General features: G+C 57.7%; 2 protein-coding genes across 2 annotated transcripts; one reads left to right on the forward strand and one right to left on the reverse strand.

Annotated features, from left to right (window-relative positions):
- Window positions 1-1,243: 1,243 nt before the first annotated feature.
- On the forward strand, window positions 1,244-4,996 carry NCLIV_018330 (putative DNA methyltransferase; the record flags this gene model as incomplete). The annotated part of the gene is made up of 1 exon (XM_003882026.1): window positions 1,244-4,996. The coding sequence occupies one exon, from the start codon at window positions 1,244-1,246 to the stop codon at window positions 4,994-4,996; it is 3,753 nt and encodes a 1,250-aa protein (XP_003882075.1).
- Window positions 4,997-6,867: 1,871 nt separating this feature from the next.
- NCLIV_018340 (Breast carcinoma amplified sequence 2, related) lies at window positions 6,868-10,220 on the reverse strand (the record flags this gene model as incomplete). Its single annotated transcript, XM_003882027.1, has 6 exons — window positions 6,868-6,963; window positions 7,307-7,478; window positions 7,769-7,843; window positions 8,276-8,404; window positions 8,803-9,019; window positions 9,821-10,220. The coding sequence occupies 6 exons, from the start codon at window positions 10,218-10,220 to the stop codon at window positions 6,868-6,870; spliced, it is 1,089 nt and encodes a 362-aa protein (XP_003882076.1).
- Window positions 10,221-11,626: the final 1,406 nt, after the last annotated feature.

Here is an 11,626-nt window from a genome sequence, read left to right on the forward strand (position 1 = left end):
TGGTCGTGCCCGTTGAGCACGCACGCAGATGGCTTCTTCGTGGACCGCCCTCAGACGGCGCCGTGTCCCTTAGACGGGGACGGGACGACTAGAACACCACTCACCTATTTCAGCTTGCTTCCTGGAATAGCCGCACAGAAATGCCGTACATGTCCACTGCTTTCGGTTTGCAGTATCCCAACACCAGAGAATCTCTAGCTTTTTGCACCCCGTGTCCACAGTGGTTATCCACAAGCGATCTTTAAAGGCACGCGCCGCTAATGACTCGTCGCCCGTCCGCACAACAACCCTGGGCAACGTCACGCGTTCCCCCTCCTCAACGGTTTTTCTGCTCGACGCCTCGTGGGCAACCCACGCATGACTTACCCGGTGAGGACGCCCTGGTTTTTTATAAAGCGACCTCTCTCTCGCTGCTTCGCTCCACTAAACTCCCACGGTGAGGAGCCACTGGCGGAGAGCGCCTCTCTGTTCCCTTCGCGGCGCTGTTTGTACCAGATGCAACAGAATCCGGAAGCCCCGCCGCGCATGCGCTGAATGCGGCGACGTAAGTGACCTCGCGGTGACAGTCCTCGACGCGGGGAAACAGGGCGTCTACGTTGTCGTCTGAGAGTCAGAGGTTTAGAATTTCGGTGAAATGAGAAAATCCGGGATTGTGGTTTCCCTGTGTGCATCGTCCCTGGCGGGTAGCGCGCTGGGATCTCGCAGGACGCGTGGCACGTGCTGTGCTCCCCCCCCTCTTGTCCGAGGGTTAGGGCCATCGAGACGGCTCCCACAGCCCCAGCTCCATCTCCCTCGAGCTTTTACAGCTCGCTTCTTTTCGTTGTAAATTCCTGATGAGGCCGTTCTCGGGGGGACACTACGAGCGCTCCGGCTCCGTACTACGTGCGGCGAGTGCGCGTCCGTGGACGATCGTTTTCCGTTGGGAGGGCCGCAGGGGTTTTCAGGCATGATTGCTTCGCCCTAGGACGTACAACTCTGCTCTCTGCTCTCTCCTTCCGTCTTTGCGTTTCCCTCGTGGGTTCTCCGTTTCGGCTCCTTTTCTCGGCGCTCCAGACTGCTTCTTCGCGCCCTGCAATTGCACCGTGTTTGCGCCCTGCCCCGGACGTGGGTGCGGGCTCCACGTCCGTGTCTTCATATCCAGGCGCCGAACCTCCGACCCTTGCTGCTTCGAGCCCTCACTCCGCGGAACTTCGTTTCCCTTCTCCAGCCTCCTCTTTCTCTCCCGTCGGTCCGCCTCGTCACGATGACGCTAAAAGCTCTCATCCTCTACAGCGGCATAGGGGGCATGCACTGCGGCCTCTTCCACGCCCGCCTCCTTCGGCGCCTGCGCATGCGCGGCGTCTCGCCGTTCCCGCCTCGATCCTCTGAAGAGCACGAACAGGAGACGAATCGCGATGCGAGCGCACACGGCGAGAGCGCCGCAAGGCAGCGCACGGATCCCGTCCCGGCGACAGATCGAGAGGTTACGAGGCATGAAACCCAGGAGGAACTGGAGAGCAAGCACAGCGTGGAGGGGAAGGCTGGCGGCAGCGCCGCATGCGAAGAGACGAAGGCCAAAGCCGGAGAGATGACACAGGATGAGCAAGATGAAGCGGATCTCATCGAGGCGCTAAAAGGGATTTCCCGCGATGGCGATAACGTCTGTATTCACCCAATAGTCAGCGAGTACATTCGCCTCCCGCCACCGGGTCCTGAGGCGACTCCGTCTTCCTGCACGGCCCGCCCAAACACCCTGATTTTGTCTGAGAGAAAGAATCCGAACAGACGGCGTGCGCAGAATGCGGCAAGCGCGCAGGGAGAAGAACCCGAGAAAGAACAGGACGAGAAAGAACAGGACGAGAAAGAACAGGACGAGGAAGAACAGGACGAGAGAGAACAGGTCAAGAAAGACTCGGACGGCGTGTTTTCCGAAGAGCGGCAGGTGAACCCTTCTGAGTGCGCGGCAGGAGGGAAGCAAGACGGCAGTCCCGTCGAAGAAACGACGACTACCGCTACAGTGACCCAGTCGCCTGGAGAGAGGGGAGAGAGTTCAGATTCCCCGTTGCTTTCGGATCGAAGACCGCTGTCCCCGAAGGCGCGAACGCTCCGTGGGCGTCCCGAGGAGAACACTGCGACAGCGCATGCGGTATCTCCTTCCCCAGTTAAGCGTGTCGCTTGTCTCGGCGCGTCAAAGTCGCCTTCCTCTGGGGGCAGTTCAGGAACGGATCCCAAGATGGATGTGGGACGCGCTGACAACGCAGTTCCTGGGTTGTTTTCGCCCAGCAGTCTGCCGCGCCCACGGGAACTCTCGGGTCCCCCTTCCGCGTCTTGCGCTTCTCCGTTTCGCGCCCTTCCCTTCGAAGTGGTGGGAGTGATCGACGTGAATCCCACTGCGATGGATGTCTACCGTCGAAACTTGCTGCCTCCGTCGGCGGAATCGCCGAGTGCCTCGCGCCGTCAGCCTTCTCAGACTCTGCAGTCTCCGGGAGTCCCGTTGACGTCGACAAAGTCTATCGACTCGTATCCGGCGTCGTTCTACGGGGCCTTCGAGGCGGATCTCTGGCTGGTGTCTCCGCCGTGTCAGCCGTTCACGCGGATCGGGCTGCAAAAGGGAAACGCTGACCGTCGGAACGCGTCCTTTCTGTATCTCTTGGACGTCCTATGTCAGCTGCCGCATGCGCAGAGACCCAAGTACCTGCTGCTCGAGAATGTCGTCCGCTTCGAGGTCAGCGACACGTTCGACTGTCTCCTGCATGCACTCGAGTGCGTGTGCGGCTACCAGGTGGACGTCTTCCATCTGAATCCTCTGCACTTTGGCATCCCGAACTGCCGGTCGCGGTGCTTCGTCACGGCGAAGAAATCCGCCGCGGCACCTAAGCTCAGCAACTCGGGCGGTCTCCTGCGCTCCGCGCTCGCCTGGTTCCGGTGGGAAGGAAGCCGCGATGCAAGGAAAAGCGACAGACGTCTGCAGACGCTTCCAGAGGGGAAGGGAGGCAAGGCAGCAGAGGAAACGCAAGAGCGTGGAACGTCCAAGGGCGGTAAAGGCGGCGACGAGTCTGCTACCGCGGGACAGAAACGAAGAAACGCGTGGTCATTCTTGCTGCCCCAGAGGCGGCGGGGAGAGACAGGACGCGCGAAAGAACAGGGCAACACGAACGGCGAAGGAGAAGGCTCCACCGAAACGGGGCCCCGTCCTGCCGAGGAAGAGGACTGCGCTCCCGTAGGGGGACCGAAAGGGGAACGTGCAACATCCGGAGAGACCCGTGGAGATCAGACCGCTGGCTCTCAACGTTCGTCCAGCGCGAGCGACACCCGGCAGAGACGCGAGAAGGAGACTCGGGGTCAGGGAAGCCCCGGGGAGAAGGCGAGTCCGGACAAGGGGCGAGGGGAGAAGAACTCCAACAAGGACGTCCCGACCACTGGGCCGAGCTGTTTGGATTGCTGGACCTGTGCAAAGTGCGTGCGCAGACGCAGAAGACAGGACGCGGGAAAGCAGGAGCGAGTGGTGCTGACCCACATTCCGGGCGTGTACGCGTCCCCGGCTTTCTTCTGCTGTCCAATTCGGCCTCTGGAAGACTTCCTGGACGCGAAGTTCCCGCCAAAGGCGCCGTTTGTGCCGGCGGAGAAACCCGGAACCTCGTACCGATTCGTCGACGAGGCGCTTCAGGAGCGGAGCACTCCGCAGCGGAACGCGCAGGCGCCTGTGCGGGCCGGCAGCCGCAGAGTGAGTGGCCGAGGCGAGGAGGTGGAATCCAACTGCGAAGAGCAGTGGGAAGATATTTCGCTCGCCCACGGCCCGAGTTTAACGAGCGAGTTGTGTGCAGTCGACGCCGTCCGGCGGAGCAGCCTCCCCACTCCGGGTCCGGTCTATACTGCTGGCGGCGTGTTTGTCCCCGCCGACGTGCAGGGGCCTTGGCGGAGACAGACTGCCGCACTGGTTCTGTCTCAGCAGCAGAAAGACCGCATTTGGTTCAACGTGGACCTCGTCCGTCGCGGCGAAAAACGAAGCAGCTGCTTCACGCGGTCCTACGGCCGAACTGGCCACGCCCAGTACGGCAGCCTGTTAGTCCTCGATGAAGACCTCGCGCTCGAACAGCGGTGGGCGGCGTTTGCTCAGCAAAAGGTGGCAGCGGAGAGACTTCAGGAGGCTCGAGGTGACGACGAAGAGCACGGGGATGGCATCCGCGAGGGCGAGCCTGCTGGGAAGCTCGAGGCCCACAGGGCGGGGAAGTGCGACACGAAAACGGAGGTGAGGAGCGGAAAGACGCGGAAGGACAGGGAGGCCCTTTCCAACAAAGAGGGTTCTCAGGGCGCAGAGGCCGGGAACGCTTCTCGACCTCGAGGGGAGATGTCTCGGGACAGCCTGAGGACGGGAGAGGAGAACGGAGAGCCGTCGTGTGGCGGGCCGGAGCCTCGCCAGGTGGAGGTAGGAGACGCCGCTGAGACGCAGGACGGGAAGCGCGGGAAGACGAAGGCGGGGAAGGAGGACTCTGCAGAGGGGCGTGGACAGGCGACGGAGAGCCAGGAGGCCTCACGCGAGGCAGGCGAGTCCGAGCGGAGGGAGCGAGAAGGAAAGAAAGGCCGAGGGAAGAAAGCGGAGGGAACTGCATGTGAGGGAGCAGGGGAGAGGCCAGTCGTTCCAAGAGCCGCAGGGAGGCGCGCGAGGGACGCGTCCGAGTGCAAACGCAGGGGGAAGTTCGCGTGGCTTTTTCCGAGGCAGTTCTTCTCCCTGCGCTTTTTCGTCGCGCAGTCCTTTTCGGCCACTGTCCTTCCCGCAAAGAAAAAAGGCAACAAGGGCTGGGAGCTCCACGACATCCTCCCGCCCGAGACCGCCGTGCGCTTCTTCAGCCCCCAGGAAATTCTCGCGCTCCACGGCTTTCCTCCCTCCTTTGCTTTCCCCGATGCCGACGAGCCTCGCGCGTGGCCTTCCCAGCGAAGAATGGTGGGCAACAGCTTAAACGTGCACCTTGTTGGCATGCTGATAGACTTTCTCGTGGACGACGAGGACTGGAACTGACACCTTTCACTGCCCGAGAGAGAGCGAGCGGGGCAGCGCGGCGCGGAGAGAGCGTACAAAAAGCGAAGGATGACGCAGAAACGGGGGGCGGAGAGGACAGACGAAGCAGGAAGCGTCGGGAAGAGCGACTCGGGTTGCGAGGCGGAAAGAGCAGATCAAAAGCTGTGAGGTGCGAGGGGAAAAGGGGGAGCGACGGCGGGCAGGGCCATGTCTTTCCCCATCCCAAGGATTTTGCCCTGTGTTGCCTCGGAGGGCGCGCGGCGTAACGGGAAGAAAGAACGACCCAGGGAATCTGGGTCACCCCAAACGTTTTCATTTGTCCTTTTCGTGCTGCGATGTATTCCTCCGGTTGCGGACTTGTGTACAAACCTTCAAGGCCGATTGTTTCCTAGTCTTCGGGATTCTCCATTTTTTGTTTTTTGTCGCGCTCGATCTTCGGTCTCTCTTGTGTGTGCTTTTTAAAGTTGGTCTCCCGTGAGACACACTGTCAAGCATGGTGGAAGCGTTTCACTCTGGATCTTTCAATCTTGCCCCTCCGGTTCCCATTTGGCTTCCGGGGACTTCGAATGGTGCTCAGCTTCCAACGGAACGACAGCGAAACCTTCCTGTGTACTCTCGTCTGTCGCTTTCTTCGAGGACACACGACACCACGCACGACGCGCTTCTCCCTTATTTCTGTGGGCTTCTTAGTCTGTCGGGGAATACGACAGAGAGCACGGAAATTCAAAAGGCACGGTAGCATCTGTGTGGACAGATTCAGAAAGCCCGCAATCCCACACCCCTTCTCCAGCGAACCGAACGAAGAGGAAAAATGTGTAGAGTACCACAGATCCGACTGCGGTCGCGCTGCCTTCTGTTGGCTCCACAGAGTTAACAGGAACAGGAAGCAGACTTGAGGCCATCACACGCCTTCTGAGTTGAACTTCCGCTCCGTCCACAGCACGGATTTACTTTTTCCCGGCCTTCTACGGCCAAAATGGCTGTCGAAGACACGCCGTGGTGAGTGCGGGCGATCAGATCTCTGCGCCTGAGCTGGCTGCTCAGAAAATCGAGAGCCGGCGGCATAGCACAGGCGATGTTGGTTCAAGAACCTAAGGTGTACGGCGACTCTCGAGTTCAGACACCCCGAGGGGCTAAATGCGGAGTCTGCGGTCTCACACGCCTACATGCATCAGCTGTTTCTTCACAGCGCAGCGTCTGGTGGCAGAGGAGCATGCAAAAAGCTCTGGAATTCACCAGCCCCAGACGGCGTGCTAAGTACGGTCTCCCAGGCTCAAAAAATTGGGAGATGCGCGTAGGGGTGAAAGGAGCATCGCTCTCGTGCTGTGGTTGCACAGAACAGGGTTTAGGTCTGCTTTCTGTTGGAGGTTCTCCTGCGGCTGTCCGCGTCTCTCTCTCGCGTTTAGGGACGATGCCCGTCGAGGGAAAGCGAGAGCAGCGAAAACGAGGGAGGAAAAAATGAAGGGCGAGAAGTGGAAAGAACAGATGAAGATGAGACAGAAAGCCGGAGGAGAGTAGACATGAATAGCAAAGTAGGAAGAGGAAAGAAGAAAGGCAGAGGAAAATATGAAGACGGAAGAACCCAAAGAGCGATCAGGGCCAAGGCAGCGCAAGCCGTTGCCCCACTCAAGGACGCGGCTGCGAGGGAGAAGGAAAAAGTGAAATCGCCAGTGTGTGAACCCAGTGTCGCGTCGGCGTCTGAGCCATAGCAAAGTGCGTGCAGAAAGCCCAGGGAGACGCCACACAGACAAAAACGCGAGAGAAGGCACGAGCAGACGCGCGACAGCCCTCTCAACTGCTGTCTTTGCAGGTGTTCGCGCAAACTGGGAAAAGCGAAGAAAGCACCTTTCTGTTTCCTTCTTTCCTTAGACCTAGTCGTAGTCAACCATCTCATCCTCCTCCCGGCTGTGTGCGTGCGAAGACGAAGCGACGCTGTCTCCTGCGCTTCCGTTGTGAATCGAAGGATGCTGAAGGTCCGAAAGATAAGACAGGAAGACGCCACGCAGGTGTGGAGGGCCGCGACACGCATCGCATTCCACGAGCCGTTAACGTTGTCCAAAAGGACGAGCTACCTTACCACGCACTAGCGTTCACTGAATCGTCACCGGACAAACCACCTGTGTCAAGCAAAGCAAACCTGAAGACGTGTACGGGCAGATGCACAAACAGTTCTATAAATATGTATATGCACTCGCCTCTCTATACAAACATAAACATATATACATATATATTTATTTATAGATGTAGATAGATGAGTCGGTACGTCGGGGACTCGCAACCGGGATGAGAAGCGCCGGCGCTTGAACGCACCTCGCGTCTTGTGGCACTGGCAGAAGACGAGAGCGGGAGAGAGGAAGCTGCGGGTGAAGTCGTTTGAGATTCCGACGTCGCGTCTTGTCCCGGCGCCGCTGAAGCGATGGGCACGGCCCACGTCGCTTCCTCCTCTTCGACGTCACTGTCCCAGTCCTCTGGGAGCAGACCTCTGTTTTCGGGAAACGAAAAACGAAAAGAGACGCTCTGCGAATGTTCGCCGAAAAAAGAAGCAAAAGAGACGGGAGACGGAGACACGCGCAGCCTCGCCGAGGAAAGGCGGAGACCGACGCCCGAGACGCACGCGCGGAGCGGAGCACGGAGCAGGGAGACTAGCTCGCAGTAGAGGCAAAAAAAGGAAGGGGAAACAGAGGGAGCGCAGTGGAAGAAAGAAGGATCGAGGAGGGAAAGAAAAAGCAACGAGCGAGGAAAGGAAGAGGACGAAGCCAACGGCAGGCTTACCTGACACGGCACTTGTGTTTCAGCTCAGCAACTTCTTCGTTCAGGTGTGAGAGTGCACCCATAATTTCCCGGTTTCTGCAAAGGCAAAGGAAAACAAAGAGAACATGAGGATAAGAGCGACAGGGCGGCGCGCAGGGCCACGGCAGAAATGACGCAGGAATTGGAACTGCCAAGAACATCGGCCGAACAGAACGAAAAGACTTCCGGGAACGACCAAGACGTGATGCAACACCAAGCGAGAAGAACGAGGAAGCCGGGGGAGGACAGGAGGAGCGAGAAAACAGCGAGAGGAACGGCCGGAGGATGAGCTCCCCGAATACTCCGCGAACCGTCAGAAAACTGACACAAAAAGAGCGCAATAGGTGACGAAGATGAAACGTCTTGCATGCAAACGGAGCGGGCCGAACGCGACGAATGAAAAGAACAGAGAGCGAGAAGCGACGCAAAAGAAGTCGAGAAACAGGGCGCTGGGTCCTTCACCGCACCTGCCGCGAAAAGGCGACTTACCTGGCCTCGTAGTCCTCTCTGGTTCGGTTTAGATTTCGAAGCGCATTGCCGCATTCCACCTGCTCGAGCTTCCGCGCTTTGCTGACGCCATCGACCTCTGTGCGCACCCGTTTCAACGCCGATTCCCAGCTGAGAAAAAGACGAAAGAAGAGACAGCAGGCACAGAAACAGCCAGGGCGGATGCATGCCCATATCAAACTGCAGAAACTGACAGAGGCTCCCGGCCGTAGACACACACGCAGAGGCGTAGACAGACATGCAGGGACAGAAATGCAGATATATGGAGATATAAGTATATATATAAATATATTTGAGGAAATATATGTTTCCACAAATAGAGAGATACACGCAGATATTCAAACACGCAGACTGAGTGACAGAGAAAACGGGCCACCACGTCGAGTGTATTCAGATGTATAGAGATATAAACAAGGGCGAGGTGTAGATGTGCAAGCAGGTCGACTGTGCCAAAGGTTTCCATTCCGGTTTGCGGGCGAAGCAGCCGTTTTCCCTCTCCCGCGACGTACTGGTTCCCCTGCGCCATGAGACCTTGGAGATGTCTCGTCCAGGACGATATCGCGTGGATGTTCATCAAGTCGAGATTGGTTTGGCCCACGCTCAGGTGCTCGAGAAGGGACTCGCAGGTCGCGATGGATTTGCGCCACTCCGCAGTTTCTCCAGACTTTGGGGGCGCAGGCGCTTCCTCGTACAAACGGGTCAGGTCCAGCTTCTGCATCGGTTCGCCTGGAAAAAAGAGCCGGAGCAGGGGAAAGACACACGAAAGCGCACAAAGCATGTGACGGCGGAAAGTGGACACACGAAGTCGTCGCTGCGAGAAGATGGGCGAATCTCGCGCGGCCCAACGTTTGCATTTTTTGTAGAGAGGCGGAAGACGAAGGGAGCAGAGCGGTTGGCAGCGCAGATGGAAACAGGCGAGTTCAGAAACTTTTTTCCAAGTGATGGGCAAAATATGCGGAAGCAACGCCGAAGAAAACGGAATGCGCACGAGACGAGAGTGGAAAGGCGAGGCGGAGCGGGGGAAATGCGGGCGCAGCGAACCGGAAAAGGAAGAACGGGCGGAAAGGAGACCCACGTCCAGCGAAGGACGAAAACAGGAAGAGACGCCGCGGTGCGGGGGACACGGAGCACGCGACAGATCATATGGGAAGAAAAAAGCTGGAGAGCGTCAAAAGAGAAGCATCACGGAGGAAACGAGAAACACAGTCCGAAGAAGAAGCAGAGGGTCAACACACCAGTTACACGCAAAGCAGAGAGGTCCGCCTCCGTCGCACTTTGCGACGTCACATGAGGATTCCGGTTTTATCACGGAGAGGCGCCTCCACCTGACGAGCAAGCGCTCCTGGTCACCGGCTCGCTGGAGATTGAACGGCCCACACGATCACTTCTGAGAGAAGACCGGATGCCAGTCGTCGCCCGTAGCCCCCTGGATGGAGAAAAAGCGCGTCGTGCAAATGCTCGCGATTCAACACAGATGAACGGGGCGTCAGAATATGGAATTCGTTTCTCTAGGTTGGCCTTTCCCACCTCGTTTAATCCGCAGGAGTTCTTTTCCGACCAGCGAGTTCGGGTTGTCCAGATGTGGAGTTTTCGGTGGCGGGAGAAGCTCGTCAAGGTACTCTTTGAGAATCTCTTCCTCGAGAGTAGACGGATCTTCGTCGCTGCCTGGGCCCGCGCCTTGGCGCCTGGCCTGGCGCTCGCGGTTCATGAGCACCAACTCCTGCTGTATCAAACTTTTCGCTTCTTCATTCTGTTCGGGTGTCAACGCATCTACGTACGGAAGGGTATCGATCAAGTGTGCGAGCGGAAGCATTTGGGAAAGAAACTGAGAAGATGTGCCGTTTGCCAGGGGTTGAGAAGCTGGCGCGGAGCGCAAGGCGAGTGCCGAGGCGGGCGAAGACCCCTCCGGCATTTCTGTAACTGGCATTTGCAGGAACCTAGGGGAACGTCAGAATGAAGGTCCAGTGTATCGTTTGCGCTGAAAGTGGCGTGAAACGGACGGAGACGGGTTCCCTTTCGCGCAAAGACCTGCTCCTGAGGAACGACAGCGAATGCAGGAAGAAAGGAGAAAAACGAGTAGAAACCGGGAAGGAGTAAGGGAGTTAGGGAAAGTTCAGAAAAGTGACACGCAAGTGCAGAGGAAAGCAAACGACGGAATTCCAGTGTACATACACTCGAGGAGACGCTGTGCAGCCCAACGACGGGAGCAGCAGCCTGTCTGGAGCAGAAGAGGAACTCGGTAAAGAATCAAACAATATGCCGATGAGGGAAAACTCGGAAGAACCAAGTGAATAACGCGATTGTGTTCCACTGCTGAACAAGGAAATTTGCCGGCCGACCAAGGGGCAAAGAATCCCTGCAGCAAAATGGCGGCGGCGGCAGTGTCCCGTGTCCCAAATCGGCTGCCCCTGCCTATGCATGGGAACCGTTTACTCCCTCGCTGCAAGGAAGGGATGAGTCAAAACGACAAGACTTTGCTGACTTTCTCGACTCCGCCGTTCGAGTCGTGTCTTAGAATCTCCCTTTTCCTACTGGGACCGTTATACCGACAGGCATTCTACTCCTCACTCACGGTCCGCAGAAAAAACACCCGGGCATGCATGCACAGATGTACCCGCTTTTGCAAGTGAAGAGTACCAAGGCCAACGATCGTGGCTGCTGGGCCGCTTTATCAGCTAGTCAGCGTTTTCTCCACTTTGGGAATTCCTATCTTTCTGAGGGATTGGCACGTGGTCACGAAGGCAAAGTCGGTTCAAAGTCGAAGCAAGGCCGTTAACGGCGAACCCCTTAGGGAAAAAAGGAAAACGGGATTTCACGGTGGTTCGCCTGGGCTGGTGCTGTGCTTTAGCGAAAGGGGAGCACAACGCTGCCTTCTTCCCCTTTACCTATCAGTTCTTCATGTATCGGAACCGCAACGGAGGGCAGTTTGCGTGGGGGTCACACTTGCGGAGGTAGCGTTGCCTGACTGCCGTAACCGGACAGAGAGGTAGAAGTTCTCTCGCGAGAGTCCACTCTCTCTCCCTGAATCTTCTCCCCATTCGTGAGCGTCCGATTTCGGTACCCTTCTGGCGTTCGGAAACTAAAAGCCCTAGAAAACTGGGCTAGGTTCGCAACGAGTATCCGAGCCAGGAGCTGTGGCTCACGTTCCCCCCGAGCCATCGAGACTCGGAGACTTCTATAAACTGGTTGACTGCTCGTACGAGCAGTCAGAATCACCATTCTTTAAGGATCGGCAAACGATGTTTGTGGTCTTACTCAAGGCAGTGGAAAGGAGCAGGTATGGGGTCGAGCTGATGGTGTCGAAAGACTACATAATTCTCGATGTTTCTGGTC

This window comes from Neospora caninum, chromosome VI (assembly GCF_000208865.1).
Source record: "Neospora caninum Liverpool complete genome, chromosome VI".
NCBI lineage: Eukaryota > Apicomplexa > Conoidasida > Eucoccidiorida > Sarcocystidae > Neospora > Neospora caninum.